At 39.0% G+C, this 14,395-nt stretch overlaps 1 protein-coding gene across 2 annotated transcripts in view; it reads right to left on the bottom strand.

Annotated features, from left to right (window-relative positions):
• Pou6f2 (POU class 6 homeobox 2) overlaps positions 1-14,395 on the bottom strand; it is a 470,488-nt gene that overhangs the window by 239,433 nt on the left and 216,660 nt on the right. For both annotated transcript variants that reach the window (XM_076864071.2, XM_076864074.2), the window contains one exon: positions 14,047-14,275. In XM_076864071.2, coding sequence (XP_076720186.1) covers positions 14,047-14,275 — 229 coding nt within the window. The remainder of the gene's footprint in view (positions 1-14,046; positions 14,276-14,395) is intronic.

Raw genomic sequence — 14,395 nt, 5'->3', positions numbered from 1 at the left:
TCCTGTCGAAGAGAAACATAATGTGGATCACACAGTAATTTCAAATTGGTGTCCATACTTTAAAAAGTTAAAAAAGAAATGGGTGAAATTAATTTCAGTAATATATTGTATTTAACTCAAGAAACCCCAAATATTACTTCAACATGTTATCCATACAACAAGATTGATGGCATGCTTTGTAGTTGTGTGACTCTCACACTTAGAGCCTATCTCAGTTTCAATGAACCACATTTCAAATGCCCAATAGGCACATGGCTACCATATTGGATTTTGTGGCTGTAAATGATAAAAGTAGCTGTCATTCATTGTGCATTTACTAAGTGTCCAGCACCATGGCAAACATGTTCTACACAGTATCACATTTATCCTTAAAACAACTCTAAAAAATAGCTGAGAAAAAAATTAGTCAGGCATCAGAGAGCCTTGCCAGGCTCACAGAGCCACAAACAGCTGGGCTGGAATTAAACCTGGTCAGTATGATTCACAGCCCCTCTATTAACCAGGATGCTCAATGTTTGCCTAAGGGCAGAGGCTTTGTCCTAATTGATCTTCTCCTGACCATTTAGCTTCTATATTAACTGAGCACCTCAAATCTTATTCTTACTGAGCACTTGGATTTTCAGTTGAATAATTGCCTTATCTGGGCCTAGAGATGGTTACCACCTCTTTTCAAGGGGCTGGAAAATGGGATTTAATATTTGCTCTGACTCAGAATCACTTCAAAATGAGGCAAAATGCACTGGAGCAGCAACTCTCAAAAGAATGGGGAAGACTGATGTCATTTGAGTTGGTGTGCTATTGCCGTCTCAGAATGTTTTGCTAGTTACCACTGTTCGACTATTTGACAAACTTCTGTCTCTCCTCCATGAAAGTCTCCCTAGCTGAGAAAGTTGTGGACCTTTCGTGGTTTCATAATAAACTGGAAGTGAAGAAGGTACGAAATCAAAGGAAATAAAACTCTAGCTGCTGTTGCTGCTGGGGCTGCCTTCTGAACATGGCTTATACAATATTTCATCTGTGCTGACACCTTTCACTCTCAATTATTTGGTTGCTGTCAAAACAAATCAATCAAATTATAGCACTGTGTCTTCATGTTACCATTCCATTGTAAGTTAGCAGCATTAGCTTTGAAATATATGGAAGAATAAATTTTATCTCTATTATTTATTTAATGCAACTTTCTCCCATGTGAGTTATTTTCCAAACACTGCAAACTCAAATTATCTTTTGTCAAATGTTAAATATATATATATGTGTTCTGATAAGAATTTCTAACATAATGACACACAGGGGAACTGAGATGCATAAAAATGTGTTAATAGACCTATACATTTGTGCCAATCCCAATCCAGTGACAAATGGCAAACATACTATATATATTTTTCCTTCTAATTTTGGCTATAACCTTCATGAGCACATTGATAAATATGACTTAGAAAAAGGTGATACTAAACCAAAGGAAAAGGTTAACATGGAATCAAAGTTTTTTTCAAAGATGAATTTTGATTGCAATAAGATCTAGTTTTTCCCAGGTAAAATGATTTCAAAAAATTAAAACAGCACTAATTTAAACTATAGTTTTTACGAAGCACAGATACCTTCCTCCATAGCACTGGGGCCAAACAGAACAGTGTTACTTCCCCAGCCTTACATGACTATAGTAGGCACAACCTAAAGGTTCTCAAAAAAAGAAGAAAGGAAGAAAAAAAAGGACTCAAACATATTCACTTTGAGGTTCCAAGGCTACAACTATCTTTTTTTTTTTTTAAATAATAGATTTAAATCAAATGAGTTACTTTACAGCAAAAGAGCAAAACACTGTTGAAGCTTTTATGTACAAGTTCTTAAAATAGCTTCTTTATACATGGAAACTTGGCATGTCCTTAGAAGATTAGAAAGCGAACTGACATATAAAGTTTTTTTATTTTCTTCTTGTTGCATTCTGGCTATCTAAGGGGTAAGTAACAATCAAAGACTCCAGTGTGAATGTGGAGACTATGTCCATTGGAAAGGATCCAAACACAGAGACAATTACAGGAGCCCCAGCAAAGCTGGTGCAGAACAATCAGACTTGTTGAAAATTCTTTCTTGGCCTACATTGTGCCTGTGCCTTCCTTCTCTAAGGCTGGAATTGGGGTATTCCTTCCCCAACCTCTTCTTACCCAGAAATCTCTTTTCTCCCTGGCTTCAGTCTTGTATGTTGATGGCTCATACATCAGGATCTCCAACACCAATCCTGCTCTGAATTCCAGATTCATACAAGTCCAACTGGCTACCTGGTATCTCCATTTAAATTGGAAACTTTAACTAGTTCCATTTCAATAGGAACTAATCATGTCATAGGAACAAACAATTTCCCCTCTCTTTCCTCTTATCCTTCTACAATCAAACCATCACTCAGTCTTTTCAAACCCACCTCACTAACATCTCCTAAATCACTTCACTGCTGTGTATCACAGCCATCCTTTCTTCTGGAATTATGGATATATCCTCCTAACCAGATTGGAGTGCCTATTATGGTGCCTGGCAAATAGCCGATCCTTAGCAGGTATTTGTGAAAATAGATCAGTCAATCTTTGGGCACAACCAATAGAAGAAAATGAGGTTAATATGTTCCCCTAGAGGGGGCTGAAGATAATAGCTAGGACTTCTCACCGGGAATCTACCCTGCAAAAATTACACACACAGGAGAAGAAATGGTTTTTTTTTTTTTTTTTTTTTTTGGAGAATGTTCACTCTCCATTCTCTAAACCGTGGGCAGAGGGGAACTAGAGACCATCTTTCAATTCCTTATTTTCAATATCTCCCCCATTTCAATATACTCCTCCTAACCACACACACTTTAAATACAGAAGTCCTTTTTATTTTGGTTCCAGAGGAACAGTAAGGAGGTAAACCCAGTTGTCCTTTATCCTTGGTAATGGAGTGAGACTGAGAAGAATTTCAAGTAGTCTTTTTCCTAGACCAGGCAAACATCAGCAGTGTTGTGGTGGCAGCCATCTTGGAAAAGAGCTACTCTATTTTGCTAACTCTGATGGCTGGTTTGGAATCGAATTCAGTTTGCACATCCTAGTGTAGACACATTGCTAGATGCCATCGAAAATCCTGATGGATTTACAGTCTTATTACGTGCAAACGGGGGATCACATTACTTTCCTGTCTTTTGCTTTGAAAATAAATGCTTGGCTTTGCTTTGACATTTATGTGGCAGCTGGAAACCATTATCCTTTGACAATGCTTTATTCCATTGACAGTATCTCTTAAATACGCAGTATACTAGTCATACTCCTCATTCATGTGCTTCTAGTTTAAATCCATGCCCCAGTGCCTTAGTGACGCCTGCTTCAAGGATAATGTACTGCAGAATGGGCTCACCAGGTATTTTATAAAAAGTCTGAAGTCTCAGAGATACAGAGGTTTGAAAACTGCCAAAGTAAGACACATTGCAACTACTTTTCATAACTTCTTTATGGTGGATTTGGTATTATTGTATGGCATGTCATGTGTGGCTCTTCTGAATCACATTGCAAATAAGAATTTATGCACTAGGTATTTTTAATGTCGCACTTGGTGACAGCAAGCTGCGTATCATTGCATACTAAAAGCTGGAGTCCTTTCTTTTTATTTCTGCAGCAGGTCCTGCATTGTCCTTTTCTGTGTGTAGTATTGGATCTCTGCTCTTGTGTTCACGATGCCACTGTGGAGGCAACCTTCTGAGTGTGGTCGTCACTGGGATAGCACAACAATAAATCACAAGGAGAAGCAACTCACATGGTCACCTCTCGGTACCAGAATGTTCACTGCACCTCTCCTCTCCCTCCACACCCTGTCAGTCATTGCTCCTTCAACCGATATGCTCAAGCACATTTAAAGACAATTTTATTAACACTAAATATTGCTCATGCATAGCAAATGCATATAATCGTTTTGAGGTCCTATTGTTTTTAATATGAGAATTACTACACCTTGAGTTGAGTAGCTTTTTAAAACACAGCAGTCAGATCTGTAGCCCTAACCTTAGCAATGCTCATAATGATGTTTTGGAGCTGTTCTTCCACCTTAATGACTAGAAAGTATTCTGATTTTAAAATAAAATTGCCAATGTAAACACTTTGGAATATTGAGATAATAAAAAGAAGAAATGGAGTAATTTATAATCTCTCACTACCAGCAACTCTGTTGCATATAGCTGACCTTTAATACCTGCAGCTTCTACATCTTCAGATTCAACCAATTATGAAACAAAATTGTAGCTGTAAACCTGTACAGAATTTTTTGTCATTATTTCCTAAGCAATACAATATAACAATTATTTACACAGCATTTGCATGTATTAGGTGATATTATTCATCTAGAGATGGCTTAATGCATGTGGGAGGGTATGTGTAAATTATGTAAATAAATAATCTAATACTTATTTTATATTTAATACTAATATATCAAATCTATATAATAGTTATCTAATACTATCTAATACTTATTTTACATAGGGACTTGAGCATGGGTGGAGTTTGGTAACCCCATGTTCCTGGAATAAATTAGCCTAGATTCTGAGAAATGACTGTATTTATTATTTTTTTTTTTTTTTTTTTGTGTGTGTGTGTGTGTGTGTGTGTGTGTGTTTGAGCTTCTTTTAAACAATGGGGACCAAATTATATGCATTTGAAATCTTTAATGGAAGAATTTGAGTCTTTTATTTCCACAAAGTTTCCCCTGGTTTTAACTCCATTAGCAGTTTTATATTCATACTTTTAAACAATGTTTTCAAATAAGTTGACATTTTATTAAGTACCGTGGCATCCACTTACTCCTCATCTTTCTTTGAAAAAATGAAGTGTATTTTACATAAGGTAAAATCCCCAGTTTTATACAAAATCGAAAAACATACAGAGTTGTGTAACCACCACCATGATCAAGACAGAGAGCAGTTGCATCAACCCCCAAATTACCTGTGTTCCTTTATGGTCACTTGTCCAGATCTGTCCCTAGCAACCACTGATCTGCTTTCTGTCACTACAAGTTTGCCTTTTCCTGAATATTACTTTAAAAAGAAGATAATCTTACTTTTTAAAGTTCTGTTTACTATCTGAAATAGTCCCCGATTTTTAAATACTTGTTATCCATTTTTATATTCATCATTTGAATTCTAGTAATTTAAGAGATTGTTTCTGTGTCTGGAATTATGGAATCTCAGCTTTGGAAGGAATCTTAAAGTTCACCTAAGTCAAATGCCTTGCAGTGGATCTTCAATGCAATGGCTGTGGAACAATGTAGCACTCACTTTGTAATATAGTTTCCAATTATGCCACTTTTCTCCTTCTTTTAGGATTACATTTGTCTTCATCTCCACTCCACTGGTAGCTGACTTGGCCAGGCCACTTACCTGGCCAACAGGATGTGATTGAAATTGGTGTGCACTATCTCTGGGCCAAAGCTTTAAGAGCCATTCATTGTGGCTGGGCCACTCTATTCTATTTGCAACAAAAAAAGGAGCCAAGGGGAATCCCAGGAAGAGTTACTTTTTCAGCCTGGATCCTAGAATTTGAAAGATGTGAAGCAGAGTTCCTGCCCACCTGCAGCCAACATGTAATATGAAATTAATACACCTTGGATTTTGAATGACACTGGAATTTTGTGCTTATTACTATAGCATAATCTATTGAGAGCTGAATAAATCAGACATCCTGTCCATCAGGTTGTTCAGCATTTCTGTATCCAGAATCTGTGTGATTAACTGTTCTTTGTACTTAGAACTACTTCTGGGGACACTCTTCCTCCAGATATTGTACAGCTTAGTCACTTGTATCCTTTAGGTCTGTGCAATGAAGAGACCTTGACAGATGACCCTGTCTAAAGTTTCCATCCCTGTCACCCTTTACTCCCCAACTATCATACATGTGCCTTCAAGGACTCTCTGGTTTTACTTCTATATCCCCATTTAGATCAAATCTTAGTATACACACTATGAAAGTTTAGCAAGTGTTGAATAAATGAAAAACCTTGCATTAATAAAAAACAAATCTGTTGCCAAATGGTATTTTTTTTAAACTATCCAATAATTAAATCTATGCAACCAGATGCGTAGTTTTGACTTGTCTTCTAGTTCTAACTCATGGTCTGTTTTTTTATTTTTTATTTTATTCTGGTAAAAAGATTTTGATCTTTCATACTTTTTATAAGCTACTTCAAATCCTTAGAATTACTAAAGTATAAATAGGTAAATGCAAACATATATTCACAGCAATATCATAGTATAATGGCCTTGTCTTCAAGTATGTTCACCTCTAACATCAGACTCTGTGATGTTCACTCTCTTACATAGGAGTGGCCTGCAAGGTCCTCCAGTACTGTCCCCTTCCTTCCTCTTCAGTCTAATTTCTTGCCATATGGGACTTTTAACTTTTACTTGAATAGCAACCAAACTTCATAGGACCTGACAGAATTCATTCATTCTCCTCATGCCTCCTTATCTAGGTTGGATGTTCTCTATATTTCTTTTCACTTGAATACCTCATACTAATTATTTAAAATTTATTTATTCATCCATCCATCCATCCACCCATACATGGCCACCTATTACAGGTGAGCCAGGCACTGTCCTCTGTTGTTGGGTCACATTAGTGAACCAATATGCCCATGACAGGGCTTCATTCTAGGCACAGAGTGAGACACCATCAATACATATTACAAGTGCATCATGCACACAGATTCTCCTCTATAACATCAAAGCTAAGCATTACAATGTTGCTGCCTGATGGCTACAATAGGCATGACAAAAATGCTTGCAAAAGAAGGAAGAAAATGACTCAAATATTTTGAATTTTCATAGATGGTGATAAGGAAATAAAGAAATCAGGTTAGCGGGACAGGAGTCCTTGGCATGGGGGAAGAGGAAGCAGGTAGGCTTGATGCTCTCTGGGGACCAAGCCCATCAGGCACAGAGGCTATTCAAACTCCCTTGAGTGTGTCCCAAGAATGCCAATTCAGCCCTCACATAGAGGCCTGAATTCAAAGAAGAGGGTGTGGGGGTGAGAAAGAAAGATAAATTAGACTTGAGGTTCATGTGTTGGAAAAAACCTTGGCACATGGAACTGACTTTAGGCAAAAAGATCAGAAGCAGTTTCTTTTCTGAATCTCTTTTCCAATGAAGCTACAAATCTTGGTTGGGAACTTCAAGCAACCCTTTGGTCCCTAAGTTTCCATAAGCCATAAGTGGACTGAGAAACTACCCAAAGATGTTTCTACACCCTCACCAGATGTGGCCAACATAGTATGTGTGGGGAGGTCAAGTTCAAGTGCAGGAGGGTGGTTCCAGAGTCCATCCTGGGATGTAGTCAAGGGACAAGGAAAGCAGTGACCAAGGATGCCTCCCTAGAGATGCATCAAGGAAACTCTCCACGAAGGGGACCTTCACAGCGGTAGCTAACTTGGATGTTGGAATGACCGAATAAACAAACCATGGCATATTTTTATAATGGAGAATTGCTCTACTTGAAAATTAAAATAAATGAACAATTGATATACATACAACATGGATGAATTTAAAGACATTATGCTGAATGAGAAGAACCAGATAGAAAAAATATATATACTATATGAATCCATTCATAAGACGTTCTTCTCAAATGGATGCAACTAATCTATACTGACAGAAAAGGGAGCAGGGGTTGCCTGGGTGGAGGGAAGGGATTGACTGCAAAGTGACACAAGGGAACATTTGGGGATAATGAAATGTTTTGTGTATTGATTGCAGTGGATGGAAGCTGCGTGGGTATATAAAATTATCAGAATTCATTGAACTGAGTGCTTAAGGTCCATGCATTTTCTTGTATATAAATTATACACTAGTGAAAACAACACTTCCTAAAACAAAAAGAAAATACAACTTGCACAAGAAATTACTAACCCACAAACTATTCCATATATCTTCCCAAATATATACATAGGAGTGCTATAGTTGGAATATGACTTGTCCCCCAAAGGATAGGATATTTGGTCCTGAGTGTAGTGGTGTTGAAGTGGTGGAACCTTTAAGAAGGGAGCTTAGTTAGAAGGTAGTGAGGTTATGGGGATGTCACTCTCAGAAGGGATTAATACTGATCTTTCACAGTGAGGAAGTCTCATGAGAATGGGTTTTACATATTGAGGACATCCCTTGGCTTTGCCCCTTATATACACAACTAGTTCCCTGCTGTTCTGATGTAGCCAGAAGGCCCCTTTCTAGAGGACAAACCTATGAAGTCGCTCAATCTTGAACTTTGAATTGAGCTAAGTAAACCTCTTTTCCTTATAAAGTTCCCAGTGTTAAGTATTCTGTGATAGCCACACAAAGCAGACTAATTCAGAGAGCAGAGAAAAACCAGGGAAGGATTGCTGCCAGAGTTAAGGGCAGGAAAAACATCCATCGTCTTGATTTTTTTCTTTTAACTTGCCTTAAACCTAATTGCTTTTCCATGTTCAGGTTAAGCAGTACTCTCTAATGTATTTTTGGTCATTAATTTAAATGTTATGGTTGACTTAACTGGAATGTTCACACTTTGATATAAATCTCCCACATAGCACATTTATATTCACCATTTATGTTGCCTACAGTGATTAGTAGGTCATTCGGGCTTGGGCTATGAGAACAAGTCACTAACCTGAATCATCTGTCCTAGAAGGAAGACTTACCTCTGCTGTCCCATTAACTCCTCCGTGGCCACTGTCAGTCTCGTTGAGGCTGCCTACATTTAATGCATATTTTCTGCCTAAGTTTAAGAAAAGCAAAAGATCCCAGGATATTGGCATGAGTTCCATAAAGGGGATTTTATTTTGCCACATCAACTAATAATCTCTACTTCCTTCCCAGGACAACTGCACTCACATTTTTTAGTACCGTGCCTATGCTCCAAAGTCACCAGTACAGTGGAAGACACTGACTTGTAAAGGAGTTTAGGAACTGCATGACAGAACAACCTTAGTAATTTTCTTTCTCTGAGGTCTGTGGTCATTATTAGTCTCAGTTCACAGGTGTGGGCTTGCTGGGATGGAAGTCACAAGAGCTTGGTACAAAGAACCCAGAAATGGAGGCACCCTGGATGGATGAGTGGAAGAGAAAAAAGGGAAGGACACAAAACCTCACCTATTTTGTGTAGAGATCTAGGGTGTTGAGAAGTAGGTCATTTCTAGGTCTCATCTGAGTGTTTTGAATAGAGCATTTCTGGGTTTGGATCTTATCCAGAATGTCCAAACATTTCTCTTTGAGGTGGTCAGAATCTAAACCCCTCCTTTTGCATGTCAGAGTTCAGAGGGGGTTTCATTCTCAGTCCATGCCCACAGGAGATCCTACTGGCCTATGCAATTCCCAGTCAACAGGCCAATATATAGCTTTCCATGCCCACTGCCCTTCAGGTGAGGGAGGCCTGGTGTGATCCCTCAGCATGCTTTCCCTGGTTCCATATCACATCGTCCTGGCTTCCACCTTATCTCCCACATTATAGTTAATTGGAATAGGAATGGACACCTCAACATGGGTTCAGTCAATCTCCAGATTTGGCCAGTGACCTGTGAGGTAGTCAAAAATAAAAAGGCTCAACCCAACAGGAAATTTCTTTCTTGAATACTCTGAATTTTAGATAAACATAAAGACAAGGATAAACATAATCACTGTGGAGATAGGGATAGCAATGGAAAGTTCCTAATAGGTGCACGAGTAGGAAAGATGCATGTGAACTCAAAGGAGACAAAGCATATCATGAGTGAACCTAAGTTATGGGTCAGCCAAAAGCCAACCCATGCAGCAGAGAAGTGTTCTGGAGGGAGCAGGAGAAGATGAGAGACAGATTAATAACCATGGAGGATAGACATGTGCCTGCTGTAGGTAGCAGGCTAATATTGCCTGTAGCCTACTGGATCCTTAGAGCCTCTAAGGCTCATGCTTCATTCTGGGTTAGGAGGGGACTGGGTTATAGAGTTGTTCCTGGGACCCTGCATCATTTCTAACTCCTCACTCTCATGTATCTCCTTGCAATGAGATACCATTATTTACTAGAAAGGATTGGATCTCTTTGTTGCATAGAAGAAAGATCTGAGGAGAAAAGGAAAACTAGCCCCTGGCCGTATAGATGTGTTTCCTGCTGGGCATTGTATCTCTTTATCAGCAAGGCAAAGCTTTTGCTGGGTAAAATCTTAGCACAAGGGCTTCTATAATGCTCCCATTATAAATGAGAACTCCTCTTGGTCTTGGAGACTTGGATGTCTTAAGAGAAATAAAAATGTTCCTAATAAGTCATTCATCATCCTCATCTGGAGTCTGGAGTAATGAGTGAGAGCAGAAGAATTAATTAGGGCTGTCATGTAGGATTCTCAGAATCTAGTAGAAAAGTGCAGCCAATATTGGGGGATGCTACAGACTAAACGTTGTGTCCCCTCAAAATTTATGTGGTAAAACTTAATCCCCCAAGGTGATGGTATTAGGAAGCAGGGTCTTTAGAGATGTGATTAGGCTACGTGATTAGTTCCTTATAAAAGGGACTCCAGAGAATTCCCTTGCCCCCTCTTCCCTGTGAAAGAAGACAGCATCTATGAACCAGGAAGTGAACTCCATGAGATCGGAACCTGTGGACACTGGAATTCTCAGTCTCCAAAAATGTGAGAAGTAAAACTTATTGTTTATAAATCACCAAGTCTATGGTAATTTTTGTTACAGCAGCCAAACAAACTAAGACAGTGGGAGTTGTCAAATGAATTTTGAAAATAGCTCCTTAGACTGTCATTTGAAAAACTTTAATATGCCTAGGAATCACCTGGAGATCTTCTAAAAATGCGGATTCTGTTCAGTGGGTCTGTGTGGAGATTGGGTATTTGCAGCCAGCTCCTGTGCGATGCTGAGGATGATGCTCCGGAAGCACATTCTGAGGAGACTGTGATATGAACCCTACTGCCTGGGCAGAGAACAGCAGCTCACCCTGGTGTCACGGCATGAGTGCTCATTAAAACACATGTGAAGCTTGGCCTCTGAGGCCCTGAGAGCTATTCTGTGTTACTTGATAGAAGATGCAAATGAATAAACTCTCCATCACGTTAGTAAAAAGGAAAATATTTGAAAACTTATCCCTGAATTCCAAACCATTAAGAAACTGATAGCAGCAACTTTTTCTTTTTAATTCTTAGAAAATTATAGCTTTGGAGCTAAAAGAATGAGAAGGCTGGAGGGTTGAATAGAAAGGTTGAAGAACAGTCAGACAATTCCTATTGGCCAAGTTATCTCATGAATAAAAACTTAACACTTTACAATGAGTAAAGGGGAAGAACCCAGGGCAAAGTGTGGCATATAGGAACAGAACTTCATTTGGACTAGGTGTATTACACTTAAATCTCCCTCTCACACTGGCCAGTCAAATTTGTTTTATAAAATCACTGGGGGAGGTGGGATGTCAATTATAAACCGGCAGAATTTCCAACCATTTTAAAAGAGTCTAAAAGCTGAGTTTCTGTGAGCATAGGCTATGAGAAGGCTGTTCGTTATATGAAGGTGTGAAAGGATTTACAAAATTTCCATCCTTGAGAGACAATGTGACTTGAGAACATTTAGGAATGGTTCAGTTTCAAAGAGGACCAGGACTCTGCAGATGATTTTCTTCCCAGCCAACCACTCACTATCCCAAGTGCCACTCCCTTCTGCATGCAGTACAACCTGGGAAGTGGCACAGGCCATGAACGCTGCGTCAGGATCTCCAAGGGCTGCAGTATGTTGCCTAAGGGAGGTGAGGTAAACTTTAGGTTCTCTTCTGGTAGACTGATTACAAGGTGACCACTAGTATTGCCCTTTAGGTGGTGGACATTGATCTTGGGCACATTGGAGAAATGAGACATCCTGAATACTATCCTTATTGCCCTTGGACTTCCTACTGGGCAGCCAGCTTTTCCTGGTTTGCTTGGGATTTTTCAGATTTGAACACTGTCTGTCCTGGGAGACCTCCCAGTCTCAGGCAAACCAGGAAGGTTTTCTTCTTAGACTAGTGAGGTGTGGGTGGTAAAGAAACCATGTGGAAAGATAAGAAAGAGACAGAGAAGCCCAAGGAAAGATGTAGGTAGAACTTCCTTGTGTCCTGACAGTGATTTAGGATTTGGCTTTTTATTTATAAGGGCATTCAAAAAGAAGGTGTTGGAGGAGGGGCTCAGTGTTAAGACAAATTAGGAGCATTTCCCATAATCTGTTGACTGGTTCCTGGGAGGTGTTTTATTTTAATGATCACAGCACCCCCTCACCCCAACATCACTGAAATTTCAAAGGCGAAGACAAAGGGGGAAAAAAATGTTTGCTTGTGCTTGTGGAGCGGGCAAGAGCGGGGCTGTCAACTCCAATACACTTCTGAAAATGATGCTGACGGGGAAGTCGTGTCCGAAGCACCAAGGGATAAAACGAGCCAGTGCTTTTGTTGCCCCTACTTAATTAGGTCACAAAACTTGGGATTCATCTTCTGAAAGCAAAGGCGCAGAGAAGAGCCAAATTTCAAACCATAAACTCATACTCAAATTTGACATTAAAAAAAAAAATTCTCGTAGGAAGAGGTCCACATTAAACCAATCATTAATTTTGAACCCTCAAAATGAGAGCTACTAGAATCCTAAGACTATCAAACCATAAAGATACTTGTTTTTTGCTCTGACTTTGGTGTCCATCTTAACCAAGCAGGATTAATTCATGGCCTAGGAGCTCTGTGAGCTTATGTTTATTTATAATATTCAATATTCCCACAAGCACAAATGTTTCAAATGGAAGACTGCATTTTGATAATGCCCATTTCTTCATTAAGATTTCATCATCCACCTACATTAAAAAGCCTCTCCCTACACTTTGTTGCTTCTGCTTTCACCTTGTATATTCCTGCTTTATTTACTTAATCTCGAGTTTCTGGCTTCCCAGGCACTCTCAAAATCGAAACAGGCAAAGTTTGTGCATTAGCGTATCCTGAGCATGCATGATTTATGAATGGCAAGTTTCTTGGCACAATTTAATGGCCTAAGAGAGACTTTGTTTTAAACATTAAAATGAAAGTTAAGAAGTGGCAACAATGGGTGGGATATCAGAATATTCAGAGTGCAAATAAGTTCAGGTCCAGAGCTCACCGGTTTTTACTTTGTTTCTTAGTCTGTGAACTGAGCTCTGACCAGTTTAATAAATTATATAGGTCCCTGACTATGACCAGTTAAAAAAGTATTTTAAATTGTTATTCTGATAACATACTTGGCTAAACCCACATTATGAAGAAAAAACTTGTTAACATTTTCATAAATGGAGATAACAAATATCTTTGACTAGTCCAAACTAGTCCAAAGGAAGTTAGTTTTCTCTTTAGTAGGAATATTACTCATATTCAAATCATTTTCCATCATAATAATTCTTCCTTTGATGAAGTCTTTTGTAAATCCATCTGTCAGTATTTCAGATCTTTTTTAAAGAAAGTCTTTTAAAGAAAGACTTTCATAGTCTCAGAAGAATTAGCATCCTTAGCAAAATTAGAGTTGCACTCCTGTTATGTGTCATATGATTTAAAGGCTCAATATCCAAGTATTTTCTCATTACAAAAATATGGGGTTGAATAATAAAATTTTAAAATAAATATAATTCAAATGTACATAGTAAGCAAAATTATCATTAAATTAATTATTCCAAAAGATGCCCTGGGTATCCTCCACCCACTTCACACAAGCAAGAAATCTCTAAATTTTCTTTGCATGTGGCTCAATTAAAGAACTTGGGATGTTTTAACTTAGGCTTACAAATAACAACACAAGCATTCAACAGTTGCTCAAAAATTGTTCCAGAAGACCGGAAAGTTCTCGGTATCAATGTTAAGAAATGATGGCTGATAAAGCCCTAGCTAGAGCAAGCTCAGGATTCATAGACAACTGGCAACATTGCTTCCAAAAGAAGTCTTTTATTTCCTTCATGATGGAAGCAACTCTGAACCACATTTATCATTCAGGGCACTTTCTTTCTCCACTTTAGAGAACTCTTGCCAATGTGTAGAGCCCTATACCACATAAGGACTCATGAGTTACCTTGTAGATTTTGCAATGGCAGAGTCATAATGCCTCCAGCTGCAGCTGCTGCTACCAGCCCTTGGATGTTGGTGAGATTTGCTGTAGGCAGTGTGAGGACCAGTCCTTGCTGACCTCCTAGCTGGCCGGCCATGTTGAAAGGGATGAGGATAGGCTGATTGAGGGCTGGAGGGCCTCCGGGCATCACGCCGGCCACAGCAGAGGCTAACTGCTGTGCCGTCAGAAGTGGCTGCAAAGAAACAAGAGAAACCCAGCTCACTTTGCAGTGGAACCAAGGCATGGGCTTTTAAAGTATATTCTTTCCATTTTGGTAGGGTCAGAAAGTTCCTGAAGAAGAAGCAAAGATTCA

Source organism: Callospermophilus lateralis, chromosome 1, assembly GCF_048772815.1.
Source record: "Callospermophilus lateralis isolate mCalLat2 chromosome 1, mCalLat2.hap1, whole genome shotgun sequence".
Lineage (NCBI taxonomy): Eukaryota > Metazoa > Chordata > Mammalia > Rodentia > Sciuridae > Callospermophilus > Callospermophilus lateralis.
The sequence above is the reverse complement of the archived record's forward strand: the minus strand, read 5'-3'. Positions and strand labels throughout refer to the sequence as shown.